At 44.3% G+C, this 17,477-nt stretch overlaps 1 protein-coding gene across 1 annotated transcript in view; it reads right to left on the reverse strand.

Moving 5' to 3' along the window:
- Positions 1-1,488: 1,488 nt before the first annotated feature.
- The window catches only part of OXSR1 (oxidative stress responsive kinase 1), a 93,213-nt gene continuing 77,224 nt past the window's right edge, over positions 1,489-17,477 (reverse strand). The window contains exons 10-18 of the mRNA XM_075419836.1: positions 16,492-16,557; positions 16,123-16,245; positions 12,070-12,105; positions 10,272-10,427; positions 7,617-7,690; positions 6,613-6,665; positions 6,129-6,197; positions 5,042-5,106; positions 1,489-4,131 (exon numbers count right to left, since the gene is read on the reverse strand). Coding sequence (XP_075275951.1) covers positions 4,057-4,131; positions 5,042-5,106; positions 6,129-6,197; positions 6,613-6,665; positions 7,617-7,690; positions 10,272-10,427; positions 12,070-12,105; positions 16,123-16,245; positions 16,492-16,557 — 717 coding nt within the window. The 3' untranslated portion in view covers positions 1,489-4,056. The remainder of the gene's footprint in view (positions 4,132-5,041; positions 5,107-6,128; positions 6,198-6,612; positions 6,666-7,616; positions 7,691-10,271; positions 10,428-12,069; positions 12,106-16,122; positions 16,246-16,491; positions 16,558-17,477) is intronic.

A 17,477-nucleotide genomic window follows, 5' to 3' on the forward strand; every position in this document is an offset into this window, starting at 1 on the left:
ACTCCCGGGCTTCACCATTTAAACCATGACAGAGAACAGCGGATGCGGCTGCTTTGCTTGGACAAGACCTTTCACTTCAGGCACCTCCTTGCTCTTGCAGCCCAAAGCACGACTGCTGGCAGACGAACACGCTGCAGCGGGGCACCCTGCTGCTGAGAGAGTAACAGCCCAGCTAGAGCTAGGAGCCGTCAGCATGACGAGAGATGGGGACATGTCTGGGCTCTACCTCTGTCAGTGCATTTTCTTGAAGTCCTAACTCCACTACAAATCACAGAATGGTTTGAGTTGGAAGGGACCTTTTGGAGGTCACCTAGCCCAACCCCTCTGCAGTGAGCAGGGACATCTTCAAGCAGACCAGGTTGCTCAGAGCCCCGTTCAACCTGGTCTTGAATGTTTCCAGGGATGGGGCATCTCCCACCTCTCTGAGCAACCTGTGCCAGGGTTTCACCACCCTCACTCTATAAAAATTATTCCTTACATCCAGTCTGAATCTCCCCTCTTTCAGTTTAAAGCCATTACCCCTTGTCCTGTCACTCCATGCCCTTGTCATAAGTCCCTCTCCAGCTCTCTCGCAGGCTCCTTCACGTACTGAAAGGCTGCTCTAAGGTCTCCCTGGACCCTTCTCTTCTCCAGGCTGAACAGCCCCAACTCTCTCAGCCTTTCCTCACAGCAGAGGGCTTCCAGCCCTCAGATCATTGCTGTGGCCTCCTCTGGCCCCACTCCAACAGGTCCAGATCTGTCCTGTGCTGAGGGCTCCAGAGCTGGACACAGGACTCCCGGGGGGGTCTCACCAGAGTGGGGCAGAGGGGCAGAATCCCCTCCCTTGCCCTGCTGGCCACATTTCTTTTGACGCAGCCCAGGGGACAGTTGGCCTTCTGGGCTGTAAGCACACACTGCCAGGTCATGTTGAGCTTGTTGTCTTGAGCATCTTGTCACCCAGCACCCCCAAGTCCTTCTCCTCAGGGCTGCTCTTAACCCTTTCATCTTCCAGCCTGTATTGAAAGCGGGGGTTAAATGTAAGGGAGAGACCTCAGAGGCACCTCTGGATCAGACCTGCCCTGAAGCTTCAAATTTAGAAAGAACAACCATCATGGGGGTGGAGAGGAAGGTCTGCAGCTCGTGCTCCAAATGCTTTTCAGGGTATAAATCATCCCACTTCAACACCAGCCTCTGTCACACTGAGGTGTTCCGGGACAGGGGAGTCTCAGCCCCAGCTGCACAGGGCATGCGGAGCTTGGGGCAAACCTTCCAACTGGAGACAAGCCCTCAGGTACAATCCTAAGTGCCATCCCAGCTCCATTTCAGCACACAATTCCTGCAGAGCATCCCCACCCCTTGCTCACTGAGTTTTCCGAGGGTTGTCCAACCTCCCACCACTCCAGACAGAAACACCCCAGGGGCTGCAGACACCACTCAAACCCCTTCACCACAATACACCAACATGCCTTCCAACCCTATGATGTGTAAACTAGAGGCCAAACGCGTGGCAATGGACAATTTGTTCTTTATTGATTAAAAATTAGACATGCAGTAAAATACAAAGTCCAAAAAAGGAAAAAAGCCTGAATATTTTACATCTTTCATTGTAATCTACAATACACCAAAGTTGTGAAGAGGATCCGTTTTTATTAACAGAGCATTGTCCTTAAAAGTAGGAACTAACTTAGAATGACCACCTGCTTCCAGGTTCAGATCAGAAATTTGCACAAAAACCAAATTCTTAATGACACTGGGAAACAATTATGAACAGTATTGGCACTTACTGGAACAACATCAGAAAAGACAGTTGTGTAGCACTGTAATAGCCCAAGTAATTATTTTGGATCCCTATCCAAGACATCTGGAGATCTACAGAGCAAAAACCACCAGTTTCTTCCTTCCTTATTTTCTCCATCGAAGAACTAAGGAGCCTTGGGTTAGTGTAGCTCAAGCTCTCCAAGTCCTGGCTTTGGGAAGGTGGGGAATAACTTAATAAATAGACGCTGCATTGTTCCGTTTGAGCAGTTCGAGGCCTACCTTTCTCAGCACCAGTACGCAATTGAACAAGGAGGTCCCCACGGCATGAAGGTGGAAGGGAAAAATAATACTGAACCAAGGCTACCTCGCCTATGCATCCTATGGGTTTCCAACACATCCGTGTCGACCACGGGGTGACATGAAAATCAAGATGCCAGCGTGCTCCTCCCAAGCCAGGAAGCTCGATGGGGGAAGCCGCAGGGAGTGCTTTGTGTCAGACCACAGGGGAAGGTGCCACAGGTGTAGGCACACACTTGGCCAACCCCAGTCACCACCGACTCCCTGGTAACGGGCACCCGCGTCCTCGGCTCTTGTGAGCGTCTGCTCAACACCCAGGGATGATCTCGCTGCCAAACCCTTTCCCCTCTCCCACCAGCCATGGGGTTGCCAATAGCCCATGGGGACATGCCCAACATCCACCGAGAGGCTAAGAGCAACAAGGGCGGTATAAAAAGAACACGCACAACTCGGGAAGCTTCCACAGCTGCTCAGAGAGAACAACAGATAAATACAGACTGTTCATCTGAAGACTTGGAAATAAAGAAAAAAGTCCTAACTGAACTCAGTCGTTCCCCTTTAACACTCTGTTTCTGCATTGTTTGTGGCTGATGGAAACCAAACACGTCTCCGTCTGTGCGTTAGATTACAGGCTTACCATTTCTGTGTAGAAAACACTCCAGAGCCAATAGCAGTTACAAAGGCCAACTGTGAAACAGTAGGGGAAAAAAAAAAAATCAACACCATGTATTATTCACATATTGCATTACAAGTGTCTCTTATCAAACTCAGAGTATAATTTATATTATTCATGTAGAAACTCAACTTCAACACCACATTGAAAGAAAAGCTAAATACGTGTGTGACGGGGTTTCAGTGACATCCTGATCAAACGTCGAGGCTTGGAGCGACGAGACGGCTGACGACCCAAGCCATTAGTGCAGGAGGGACAGAGCCCGGCGCTCGCTCGCCCAGTGCTCCCACTCTACTGGCGATTCTTTATTGCTGTAAAACACGACAGGGATGGTTCCATGGGTACCAGTTTGCAAAGGACTGGGAAACACGTCGGGAGGACTCGCGCAGCCAGGCAGAACAGACTGGGTTTCAGGAACAGTTCGAAGTGCATCTTTTCCAAATGCAGAGTGACACAGGTCTCCTCTCCCTCTGACCACGAGTATTTTGTTGGTCATCTGAAAGACCAGTTTCCAGAGAGCAGTGCCTCACTGGTCTGCTTCAAGAACAGACTACAGCTAAGATGCAGAATGAAAGACGTTTTGAAGAAGGACTGCTTAACGTAAATCAAAAGGTTCAGCCCTCATGCCACGCCTGGCACTCATGTGGAGAGAACCAAAAGGGTAAAAAAAAATAAAGAAAATTAAGGCAAAGGGAAGCTGACTTCTAACACCTCAAAGTCAAGGAACTTCTCAAAAACACAAACACAAGGGAAGGTGGCTCTCCCTCCCGTGGGTTAAGACTTGGCTTGCTTCCTCAGGCGCAAGCATTCGAACCAGCAGTTTTAAAAAACACAGCTGAAGAGCAGCGGATTTCTCGGCACTCCAGGTGACCCAAACAACATGTACATCGGTGTTTCAGATAGAAGGAGAAGCAGGTAAAGAACAAAAAAGATCCGTTCAGTATTCAAACTTGTGCAAAAATAGCAAGTGAATAAAAAAAATGAAACCACATGTAAGCAAACATTTAGGCAAGATCATCAGAGCAGTGGAACCCCCTGCTTCGTACTCAGTAGTATTTTTTCTTTAAAGTAAGGCAATAATAAAATGAACATGCAGGCAATGACGTGTTGGATCTGCATGTCTGAGATGACAGATACAAAAACATGAGAGTTGTTTACAAAAAAGGTGTAAACGCCATCGGTAATTTCAGGAAGGTTTGTGATCCTATTGAGGAAAATGTTAAAGCTTCTAGGAAGGGGGCTGTAGTTCAATTCTTTGGCAGTAGTGGTTTTTTTTTTTAGGCTAACAGAAGCATTACGAATATGCACATGTGGGTTCTCGGTTGGGAAACATCTCCTGGGACCATTGTTTAGCTGATGCTGAGCTGTGCAAATCCTATAAGTTTGCCATCATCAGGAATATCTGAGCCTTCGACACCAGACGCCTGAAACACAAGGAACAGAGATCCAAATAGCAACACACACGCTCTCCCCCCGGCACGTACCACGCTGCGCATCACGACAAGGTGTCTCAGACACGGTCTGGGAAGGGAGCAGTCCCAGGACAGCTGTACACTGCATTCTGCAGCTCGCACTACCCAAGGTTAAAATTGAGTGCTGCTTTTTTTTTTTTTTTTTTTTTAAAGCTAGGAAGGGCTGGGAGTGAAGTTTTGCCAACATTTGCTCTGCCTAGGGCTACCTGCACCAACAGGGGTGAAACAAATGAAAATTCCTTACAGAGAGAGTCAAAAACCACAGCGTTCACTGCTTCACTACCAATGAACTGGTCACACCTTTGCTTTGTCATTGTAACTACCTCTGAAGGATTCATCTGTTGTTCTTCCTCCTCTCCTAGCCTATCTCCTCTTAGTTTGGGCTCTCTTCTTTTGCCCCCACCCTCCCTTTATTTTATTTTCTTTTTTTTTTATCCCCCTTCATTTGCTCATTTCCTCCTCAGAGACAACGTATCTGCACCCTTCCCGTTCTCCTTCTCCAAGCAAGGACTCCATGGCATTTCTCAGCCCACTTACCTGCCTTGAAGTATTTCTACCCATTCTGGACAAGTGTATGTTCCAAGTCCAGAAAACACCCTTTCATAAAATTTTTCTGTGTTTATTAGCCAGGATAAGGGAATGACTGCATTAGCAGATCATCTCACACAGTTTTTTAACCCACGTGCTGCTTAGAGGACATAGGCGGGGAGCCCGCATTGCCTCCTGTTAGACAACCAGTAGGAAGCTATCTGGGAAGGAAGGGAGGATTTAGAGTGCCTACAGCAGACATCGCAGGCATCTATATGCAATGCCTTGTCTTTGCAAGTGACTACTTGTTCAATTAGGGAACAGGAATAAATACCAGTTTGAAAGTGACGGATCTGTTTGCTTGGGGCTCTTCCACAATTTTCTGCAAATTAGCTGCAACTGAAATCACACACACACACAAAGAAAATTGGCAAATATTAGGACAGGGTAGAGAAAAAACATCCCAAACTCATTAGGCATAGAAAGAGGCCTCTTTCTATGACTCAGCAAACTTAGAACTTTTTTAAATGGTAATAAAAGTTTAGGTCTCAATTAGACTCAATCTACTTAAAGCTGAAGCTTTACACTGAACATGCTGTCATTTGTTACTATGCTTCTTTTCTGGAGGTAGTTCTTTTCCCCTGGATGTGGTGGGATTCAAAGCAACAAACTGCCCAACCGCACCTGGAAATCCAGCTAATTTTGCACTAGCAGCCTTTCCAGATGTTGCAGCCTGTGTATAAGGAACAGTTCTGCTTGCTGTAGTCAAAAGATATAGGCAGCGCTGACAGTTTAAAAGTCTCACCTGCTGCACAGAAGGACATGTTTATTTAGCAAACTGTTGCTAAAGGCAGCTGCTCATCTCACAGTTCGCACCCACAGAACAGTGCTGCTGCCCTAGTGCGTGCGCACTTCCCACTGCATTCCCCAGCCCTACTTCAAACAAAAAAGCCTGGCGGATTCCAGTCCCAGACCTCTCTTGCGCAGGACCTGTCAGCAGTACAGGCTGGTGCAGCAATTTGGCAATGCACATAAGTCAGATGGTAACGATTTAGCTAATGCATCGATCAGCCTTCATCTTGCATTACAAGAAACTACAAGCCTACTGTAGGTGACCCTGTTTCTGCAGGAGGGTTGGACTAGATGACCCACAGAGGTCCCTACCAACCCCGAACATTCTGTGATTCTGTGATTCAAACACGTGCTTCATAATGTTTCCAACTAGATCATATTCTTGTGGACTGGGGGTTGCCTAAATGTACTGGCACAGAACCGCCGCCAAAATTAACAGCAGTTTTGTAGACCCATTGGGGTAGAGAACCAAGGCCACTGCAAACTCTCCTAGTAACCACTAATCGGGTCACTTCAAACACGCAAAAATGACTGAAATGGTTGGAGCAGCAAAAAAAATTCGTAGTTACCTATTACCAGATCTCTGCCATCAACAAGACCTGCTGAAATGAGTTCCTGAGACACGCCATCAGCAGTATCTGTTGGGGAGAAACCCAAGAGTCAGTCACCACATAACAGAAGTTGTCCAGCTGATGAAGGCATCACATAGAAACCTAAAGGAGCTTGTACAAACCAAACAGCAAAAGTGTTGTTTACACAAGACTGATATTAGGGTGTACACCAGGTGCAGTCAGACAGCTCTGAGCTGTGCTGTCAGCCTCCGAGTTGGAATTCACTGAAGGGCTGCAGGTTGGTCATATCTACAAACAGTTCTACAGGAACGGTCTTCTCAATGGCTATGCTCCAAGCCCAACCACCAGGCAAGCCCTTCAGGACAGCACTGTTGACAGACACTCCTACAGGGTTTCCACACACACAACTGCACAGCACCGGACACAAAACCTCCCCTGCACGAGAACCACCTTCACACACTGGAATTCCCCACCAGCTCACCTCTCCCTGGGGTAAATTCAAATCGAATATCATTGAGCTCTTTTTTTGAATTCCTGTGGAAAGAAGAGAATTTTATGTAGAAAAGACCATTTCTTCGCACTGATTGGTGTGCAAAAGAAAGTGCTGTCATTGACTAATCAGTCTGTGAAGAAAATTGAATTCGTTGCACACTTCCCCCTCGCCGGGCAGAAGCTAATCATTCGTGTGTGCAGGGCTCTCCGCACACTCTGCCTCTCGACCTGACAGAACCTGAGTGGGCCTAAGTCCAGGTAAGAGAGTGCCACCTCTCTGGTGTAAGGCCACCTTGTTCTGCTGCCTCGGGAACTCCTCTCTGTCAGCAGATATACCCTTGGAGCATGGTCCTCAGAGGAAGGAAGCGCTCACTGACGGCAGATGCACACACATTAAGCAGCCATCCAGAAACGACTGGGAGGTGATGCTCAGAACTCCCAGTCCAATGCCTGTCAATCAAGATGCCTACAGAGATGAGAGGCAGGTTCCTTAAGTGAGAAATGCCACTACACGTGATGACAGCAGAATGTGCTTACAATCCTTTTTTCTGCCTATTTCTAGGGACACAGACATGAATCCATGCCCTGAAACAGGCAAATGCTCTTCACTCTCAGAACTGGCTGAAGTCTGAAGTTGTGCCTGAATAGTCAGATAGTCCAGCACAAGACCAGAACCCCTGGATCCCTGATCGCCTTTAAGGAACCCAGCTAATTCATTCCTTTCCACCCCATCAGAGTTTAGGAACATTTATACAAGTATCAAAATCTCTTTCAATTTACAGCTCTTGCTAAACTGAAGAAGCGGACAAGACAAAAACTGCTTTTCTGGATCTTGGGTTCAGCAGAGTGGATGAAATCCAAGCTGACAAACACACACATAACCACAACCGTTTTAATTAGAAGGGCAGGTGGCAAGATGCACTACCGAAGTCTTCCAGCATCCCTCTCCACAAAGGTTCACTTCGACAGAACAGGTCAGTTTTGCCCCCTTACCTTAACCTTAGTACGAGGCTGATGGGGACTTTCGTATCTTCCTGTACCGGAGCTGCAGCAGGAGCAGGTGGGGCCTGCAACAGGATTACATCATTTTAAAGAAGATTAACACTTCCTCTCTCTGGTTTTAAATCTAGACATAACCCTGATCAGCTACAAATACAAATTAAAGTTTAACTCATCATTGGAATCAAGACACTACAGTGAAAAAGACGACAGGCTAATGAAACAGGAGAACTTCACATTTAAATAGTAACCCAGGAGGTTCTCTCCACAATTGTCTTGAAAAGAATAAAAGATACACAACTCTGAGAAATACCAAAATGGCATGAGACATCAAAAGAAGTACTAAATGTTAAGACTGCTGTTGTGCATCAAAGTTTAAGATTTCTGTGTATTCATGACAACTTCAAGAACTCCTGTGTTTTAATCCCTGTCCAAAATATCTGATTTTAAAACCTGATACAATTCTGAAGAGTACCTATGAAATAATTTAATTGGCAGATTAGCATACACTCTGTTACTTTTTTTGTGAAATCAAAGGCTTTAAGAGCCTCTAGCAGCAATTTTACAGCTGCCTATTTTCATTTCTAAATTACTTCCGAGTAATTCTTAGAACGTGCAACCAAATCATTTTATATTGGTCAGCAGCAGATTTCCAGTGGGAAAGATCCAGGAGGTGTCCATCTTTATAGCACTGGTGATTATTCCAGTGAAAGGGCTAATTGTGAATCAATCTCCTCAAAAAAAAAAAAAACACCCACAAAACAGAGAAGGGTCAGTCACTCCTCCACTGCGCAAGTAATCTGTACTGCACGTGCTGAGGCAGGGATTTAAAATCTGCAGTAACAAGACAGACACAACACTAGGCTGATAACTTCAGCCTAGAAGTCTTGACCAAGTTTTTTTTCATCTAGATCACTTGCTGTTTCAAGACAGAATAAAAAACCAATCCTTTGTTAAGACTAGTATTTTACTCCATCTGTTAGTGCTCTTGTGGCAGCAATGCAGCTCAGGGCTTCCGATCACAATCTTGTTTCTGTTGAAACCGAAAGCTTTACCAGGTCAGCGAAACCAACAAGGGCCCATAGAGAAGCCCACAGGTCTGCAAAACAGTAACGAATGAACTCCAAGAACCAGAGGAGAGCTATAAAGAAGAACAGACTGATACAAAGAGCTGTAAAGAAGAACCTATTGGCAAAAAAGAGCTTTAAAGATGAACGTGCTGACACAAATAGCTATAAAGAACACAATGACACAAAGATATGAAGTTCACCTAGGACAGGTACCCACAAATAAGCTACCAGGCCCTAGAGACAGGGAGTAAGATACACTGCTAGTGGAAATCAAAACACTCATTGCCACCAACACTGCTACTCCATTTTACTGAACTGACAGTCCCGGCCTTCACTGCTGCTGGTGTTTCAACTGCTGCATAAAATTCACAGACTAAATACTGGCCCTTTTTCAAGAGATTTGAAGGGGTTTGATTTAAGTATTAAAGCTACTTTCAATGTAGCCAAGAATGTGTCAGACCCCAACTCCACCACTTTTGTTCAACGACTAATGCACTGTTTTTAACGGTTTTGTATACAGGAACACAAGCTGACTGCAATAAAGTGATATACGTATCTATGTTCTTTAAAATAAAATGAATGAAACATTTCCAGGAAGGAGTAAGTGTAAGAGTTATTTTTCTGACTAACACCGCCAAGTCTCTTCCCCTTGGGTCTGCCCACGGGTGATGGTGGCTTGGCCCCCTCCAACTGTGACAACCTCTCCCCGCCAACAAATATGAACCTGAGCGTCTTTCCTACAAGAGGTGCCATCATTCAGGAGTCTGGCAAACTCTGCAGTGCTTTACTCCAGCAAGCCACAAGACATGTTCCAAGTATCTCGGTAACGAATAGGGTTGGCCATCTTTCTCTTCCAACACAAGTCAGAGCTCTTTCCTGACTTTGGTACGTCTGCCTATCTGACTTATGTCCTGCACTTTGGGATAATGTAGCTCAGAATTAAACACATACTTGTCAAGCTTTCACTGTCCCTGTACTTTCCCTCAAAGGTCCATTCTCCCCTCTCTGTTTGAAATGGAAGCATCTGAAAGCACCACAAGGTTCAGAGCTTCCTAAAGATGGAGTTTCTCCCTGATTTTTGACTGCTACAAGGACAGTTTTAACCCAGGCCTCCTGTCTCTCTTCTGAAGTCTGGAGAACTCGCACGCTCTAGTTTCTTCCTCTCACTCTTCTCTCCACTTTTATCCCATCGATGGGGATGCCGGGATATCCCATAGATTGGTCATTCTGAGAGACACAACCAGTTTGTGCTGCACATTAAACACCAAGAACAAGCAGCTGCCACTTAAATGAGACTCGCCTTTCCTCTTACCTTTAACCTTGCCTCAAGCCAGAGTCCACTCCCTAAACAGCATAAAAGGTCACTGCTCATGCACAGAGTAAGAATGAAAATCTGCCACACCCACACTGACTGTCTTCCTTTCGCAAGCCACCAGGCCAGCTGCCACTTCTGCACAAGCAGCAGCACTAAATCAACTCCAGACAAGCAACTTCCATGGCTTCAGATCACTTTAGCATGCCTGGAATAGAACAGCTAAGTGCAAAGCCGAAAGCTGGTACGAAGGGTTTCTGCTCTTACCTGGGCAGCTGCTGGGGCTGCTGGAGGAGCCTGACTAGGTGGAGGTACAGCAGTTTGAGTTTGTGCAGGTACTTGTCCTGCAGCCTGAGGTAGTTGAGTAGGTGCCTGTGCTGGAGCACTGAGTGAAGGAGCTGGAGGCTCAGCTGATGGAAATAGCTGCAAGTAAAGAGGCATTTTAATGAGAAAAGGAACTCAAGAGCTCCAACTCATGTAACAGCTTTCCAAAAAGTGCTTGTTTGCCACATAGATCAGAGAAGTTCAATGCCAAGGGCATTCCCAGGCCTCCAGGACACTGACACTGATCCCAAGTTGGTGTTCAAGGGGTGTAATGTTTCCTTATGTCCAGGGACCCCTTCTGCCCCAACATCTGCAAGTTTTACTCACCTGTAAAGAAGGATAAGAAATCTAGATAGCAGCATGACTGTGGATCTTGGACAAAAATTACACTCTGCAGCTAGCAAGGCTAAATGCACACAGATCATACCCTAGCTTGGACGAGAGCACCCTCTCCTTTAGCTTCCTTCTTTCTCAGAATCTGAGTCCTACTTGTATTTCCAAGTAGCCATGCAGTCACAGCACAGCAATGCTGCTTTGACTTGTAGCTCCTTTCAGAGAACACAGCCTAGCAAAGCATTAAGGTGACTATCACCAATTTACTCGTAGAACAAGTGTCAGAGTCGGAGCAATCCAGATATTCAACTGAAAAGCGAATTCAGAGCTTAAGTACTTCAAAACACACAAAACAAGACTGTTTAGGACTGGACTTTAAGTTAGTCCCTAGCAAAAAAAAATCATATACAATTAATTTGAGGGTGGGGGAAAAGAGCTAAATGACAGTTTGCCCTTTTTAACCTCTTGTGTTATTCAGAAAAGAAAAACTGATTTTGGCATGTTACCCAAAGAACTATAAGCTTGATGGCAATTCTTCAGCGCGCCCTCCAACTTATTCTGCTAAGTTGTAGGAAGTATAAATCACCTTCAGTATTAAAAACCTGGGCAACAGACCTCCAAATCACAATATATATTAAGGGATGTATCACAATGGGGAAACTCATCCCAAAGGGATTCTGGTTTTCAGCTTTTTCTTTGAATTTAGAGTTTATGTTGAATTACAGTGCCAGAACTGTAGTTTTTCTTGAGATCTCCCTTTATAATCAATCCTTGGAAACAGATGAAGGAAGAACAGGACAGCCTAACCCAAGACTAATTTCTAGACCGCTCTGTTTATCTTTCCACACAGGCAGGGAAAAGAAAGACATAGCACAGTCTCCAGAAGATAATCAGTTTCTATCACTGAAAGCTAAGATATACTAACATTCATAACGTAAGAAACACAGGACAGAACTGAAGGCAGATTATAAAATGCAACTGGAAGTTTCATTTGCTATCAAATACTACTACAGATTTATTTCAGAGTTCTGAGCATAGGTTCCCAAACCAGTGAATTAGACTATACAAAACAGATATTTTGAAGTTGTGTTTTGTTGTTTTTCTTTAAGTGAGGAAATCATAACACCGTTGTTTTCCTTAGATTATTCTTGTGACCAATACATTACCTTACGACATAGAGTTTTACCAAGTTGAAAAGATAAACACCAAACTTACCTCAGAAGGACCTCTTGGCATTACACAGCCAGTGATTCCTTTTATAGGGAGGTTTTAAAGCACAGCTCAACGAGATACTAGCTTCTATCTCACAGACTATTATTTTCAAAGGCTAATAAAAACACGTTCCTCGAAACAATAGAAATAACTAGGAGTCATCATTTTGGGCAGCCATTTGCCAATTATAACTTACCTCGGAATTCTGTACAGGTTCTTTCACTCTGGGAGACTGAAAAACAGAGAAAAAGCTGTTATTGCCTAGATAAAAGTGAAATTTATTGACCAGAAGGATTTGTCAGAGCAATACTGAACGTATGAAATCTACATAATTGCTTTCAAGTTACACATTAAGATGCATAATAAAAGGGACACCACACTATTTGTTGGCAACCTAATTGTATCATACCACCCAGAATACATACAGTCATGTTTCAAAACTTGTGGTTGGTATCTACACAGTGGTGTACAATACCCTAAGCTACTATCATTGTTAATCATTAGCAAAATCCAGTACTCTTGAAGATCACTCAGATCAAATCAAATTGCTTGTGCACCAGCATGGCAAAATTCATTTTAAGCTAACCAAGTCTTGCAGAAAACGATAAGCCACACAAATCTGCCTTGCTGAATTCTGCTAGAAAACAAATCCCCTTCGTACACTTAGGGAACTAGTTTGCAAGCCAACTTGCTTAAACCATACAAAATTTTGGAAAAAAAAAAAAAAAGAAAAGAAAAAAAGTCAGCCTTACATGTGCTGCTTTATAGAAAGAAGTCTCTTGCCTGCTCTCCTTGCTCTTGGACTCTGCATTGTGCTATGCTCTCCACCAGCGAAAGCAGAGAACTGACAGCTGTAACACAGGTCCAGCAGTGAAACAAAGAGATCAGTGGAATGGAGGGGAAAGTGCAAAGCAATGCAACCAATCTTTGCTTATCAGTAAAACAAAGATAACCTGCATTAGCTATTTCACATGAGCAGGAAGGAATTGCCAAGTACTCCTGGAAAGCCCTGCAATTAAGAGAGCCTGCAGCTTTGACTTCTAACAGGATCAATTACCATGTGGAGATGGACAGGTGGGACAGCTTGGTCTAGGACAACCCAGGTTCGACAGAAGAACGTAAGTCTCACCATGCCACTACTGTGAGCCAGTTTATGCACTAACCAATGCCACTACCTTTACAAATGCAGATCAGAGCAATTTGTAACATATGACCAAGAGGTTTCTCATGAGAGAGGGTTAAAAAGTCTTATTCTCAGAACAGCAAGTCGCAAAAAGCCCTCTGGACAGGAGGAGAAGAAACAGTTTCTTCATGATGACTATGAGCAGAGAGTGTCAGGAAAAAAGTCACACAGCTGGAAAGGTAAAGCCTGAAATCCATCTCGGTATGTAGAGCCTTCACTTGACAGTTACCAGACAAGATGAAAAACGTGGCATTGCTCCCACGGATAAACAGTCACCTCCACATCTGCAGGCCACAACTGCAGTGCTGTTCTTTCAGGCACAAAGCTCATATCCAAGAGTACCTGGATGCCTCAAAGAATAACTCAAAAGGAGCTTCTCTGAAAGGTCACAGCATGCTAGACACTGCGCAGACAAGGATGGAAACACTGGCCCTGCCCCACAGCTAACAACCAACCCAGATAAACGGCAAACAGAAGCTAAGGAAAAACACGAATGGACAGAAAGGAATCAGGACAAACATTAAAAGTCGTTTACCTAATTAAGGCACAAGCCGGACAACTCTGGGAATGTGCTGAAATATATCAGTTCTAACTTCTTTTTGCTTGTGCAATCAGAGATGATGCGGGTAACCAGTGAAATGTGACCACGCGGCATGCCACTGCACAGATTTATTGAGTAATGGAAGGTGAATGATTTAAGAGCCCGCATAGCACAACTGCTTTAATTTGAATTCAAGGTTTGAAATGCAGAGAGGAAAAGTTCAGAACGCCTTTATATCCAAAACGCAACATTGAGCCAGCAAGTCACCATATTCAATGAATTGAGCAGATATGTCTGGCTCTGTTTGTAATAAATACTTCTCTGCTTTCAGGTTCAGTCCTAGCAGGAGACTTGTAAAATACAAGTTTGTACATATTAAATTCACCCTATTTTTTTGTAAAGTGGAGACAAGCAAAAAATACAAACACTTTTCATTTATGTACATGCTTTTAGGCAGGTTAATACTTAAGTATTTTAGCAAATTAAGTCCATCTGCAAGGCATCCTTTTACTTTAAGGCTGACAGCAATAAAATGCAGGTACATATGGAATCCTGCAACTCAGTTAAAATTGAAGAGGGATTACAGGCAGGTGGAACTTACACCCAGTGTTTGAAATACAGCCACAACCGCAGGACGCACACTAGTCCTCGATAATAGCACCATATTCGTGCCAAAACCTGACAGTTTGGATACAAGCGTTCAGACTTGTCTGAGAAGGGATCAATGGCAAGAGGTGCACAGGCGCTGCTATCCTTTCCTCTTGGGGTAGAAGAGCATGACTCCAAAGCTACGCAGAAGACACACACCCACGTCAGGATCCAAGTACCCAGGCAGACATGTAGTGAGGTCTAAGACACCATGGTGCCCTTCCTGACCTCCAGCAAGGTACAGGTCTCCCAAAGTTCTGCGTTATATCTACACGAGGTGCTTCCAAAACTGCAACGTACAGCTACATTTAGGTAACTGAATTGAGGCCTACTGCTCCAAAACCCATCCTGAAGGTTTCTTGACCAGAAGACTAAGAAGCAAAGGCCAAGCCCAGCCCAAATTAGAGCAATCAGAACAGAGAGCAGTACAAGAAAATATGCCAGAGCTCCAGGAATAAAAAAACTGGCTTGAAAATGAGCTTGTAAACATGTGTGTCAACCTGCCTTTTTTATGCATAAGAGGAAAGAAACCAGTAAGTACTATTCAAACACAGTAAACAGTATTAAGTCATAGTAACCTGAACTTAGACACAAGACAGAACAAGTTCTACGTAATCTCTGAAACAGAGTTAGGGTCTTTTACAATATTGCCTCCTAAAATTTTACTATATTTTAACCTACAAAAGGAATCTAGATTTCAGCTCATAAAGCTTTGTGAATTTCAGTAGTAGCCACCTGGTACCAAGACATCCTCCTTGACTGTGTAATACGAGGCTGGATGTAGTAAGCTCCTTATAACATCACAATAGTTGTTGCCCCGAAGTATGGAATTACTACATCTATAGTGGCTTTTAAAAACCCAAGCATTTCAAAGGATGCTAAAAAGATGCAAAAGCTTGCATTTAATATTTAAGTGTCTATACAGAACACCAGTAGAAGGAAGACCAATGAAAGAGAAATGAGAAAAGTTAAAGTTGTAAAGGGATAAGTGGTTCAAACCAATACTGCTTTTTTTCCCCTTACATACTGAAAAGCTTCCTCTAAAAATCCTTCACTGTCTCACTAATTCAGTTACAGAATCATTAAAACACATAGCCCACTTCAAGCTACCTGCTGTAGTGAAAACAGGCAAGCCATTACAGTCAAAATTCACACTGCTGACTTCCGGAAGACAATCTGGAAATTTATTGTAATCTTTCAGCTGACTATTGTGCATTACTCTTCTGTGTTACGGGGGGTTAGTCTGGGTTTGGGGGTTTTCATGTATGTGTTGGGAGAGGGGGAAGTGGTGTTTACTGGAGGATTTTCAGTGCTAGACCAATCACTCCTTGTGACTTCAGGGATGCTGTAACATTTTCTGCTGGGGCTAATCGATTTCAGGGAGAGAACCCGGCCCTGTGTGTTGTAGTATTGGCCATAAGCACAGGCCCTATGGATTTCAGCTCCATCCTGGAGAGGGCAATGGGACAAAACCTCTCCTGACACTTCCAGAAGAAGGCATCTCCAACACTCAGCAAAAAAAAAAAAAAAAAAAAACAAAAACAAACAACTAACTTAAAAACAAAGGGAATATCCCAGCTCAAGTGAATTACTATGCTGAGCTGGGACCAGAGTGTCTGAATTCACATTCCTAATTATGCTCAACGTCCCTGAATGAGACCAGCTGTGTCCCAGAATGAAGACAGAAAAGAGATCAATACCATCTCTTCAACATTCAGCCTGCTTTCTCCGATTCGGCTACAAACTTGAGAGGAAGGATTATAACTTACTGTGTATCATACTTAAAACAAGGCCACATGCTTCCCAGGGATATTTAGATGTACCACAGTTAGAAAACAAAACAGAGACAATAGAGTTATTAGCGTTCGGGGACCCACCCTGAGCTGTGAAATTGCTGCTCTGCCTTCCTCACTTTCTTCATCTAGTTCATCGTCACTCCACTCCCAGCCACCATCTTCAGTCTTATGCAGACGTCCGCTGGAACCTGGGACTCTCCGGACCTGCTCAGCACAAAGACAGAGAACCGATATGTCAAGCAGACAGTTCCTACAGTTGTGCTGTTTCTCTTAAAAAAGATCAAGAGCACCTTCAGGTTGCATCACCTGCCAGGGTGCTTGAGTACTTTATTGAAATGTCTAGCTCTGTATCTAGAAAGTACCGTTATCACAGTAATGGTCATTAAAAATGTGAACACAAGCATAAAAAACCAGTACAACTGTAACAAGAGCCCAGCAGGTTTTCAGTACCTTTTTGGATCTTTCAGTGATTGTTGGTGCTCTTTGCAACATCTTCTCTTGCAAAAATTCTTTATTCTGCAAAAGAAAAAATATCAAACATTTGCATTGCTGAAAATGTCCTTTGATTCCTTCAGTGCCTCTGATAAAGAAAATGCTACGTTATTTCTAGCAGAAAATGTTTCACATGTTTCACCTCCACTCCTCCAAAGACATTAACCACTTTCTTCCTTTAGACTACAGTATATGACGTTCCATCCTACATACCTTTTCAGTTAGAGGTGCCACTTGCCCTGTGCAAAGTGATATGGCATTAACTATCGAGGAGCTGTATACTGTTCTGCCTGATTTACCAGGGAACGTACTTATACTGCAGCATCTGATACCCTGCCGAGACATTTGGCTTTCTTCCATTCACAGATACTACACCACCTGGATCCAGCCCCTTTGCTTTATCTTGCCCATAAGTTTATGCCTGTCCAACTGTCAAAGGCAAACCTCTGATGTGAGGCAGGCTGGGATGCAGGAACCTCTATATATCTGGAATAACAAGACCCAGGCATTAGGGCAACAGGATCTAGAGTGGCTAAAAAAAAAAACCACGTATATTATGTGGTGTTTAGAGAGGAAGTAAATGCAGTGATCACAACAGATTAAATACTGGGAAACTGCTGTGATGCTTTACTGTATTAAATTTCCTCTTCAGCAAGCCACTCCAGACTGGCTAACATGTGGGGCCCTGAGCATACAATTTTCCAGCCACCTGCCTGCAGAGCCAACCTGCTGGCTGCAGGGTAAGCTGGGAGGCAACCACCCCAGCCTTAGTGCTGGGATCTGGCCGGGTACTTCACACCACACGAATGAGGCTGGAGAGCCCTGCTGTCCCGGCCCGTGAAGTGCTCCCATAACTCCCCATGATGGTTTCTCACACACAGGACAGCCAGCCTCAAGACACACTCTGCCACTTCCTGATAAGTGGTTCTCAGCATTATCAAAAT

The sequence above is a fragment of the Opisthocomus hoazin genome, chromosome 4 (assembly GCF_030867145.1).
Source record: "Opisthocomus hoazin isolate bOpiHoa1 chromosome 4, bOpiHoa1.hap1, whole genome shotgun sequence".
Classification (NCBI taxonomy): Eukaryota; Metazoa; Chordata; class Aves; order Opisthocomiformes; family Opisthocomidae; genus Opisthocomus; species Opisthocomus hoazin.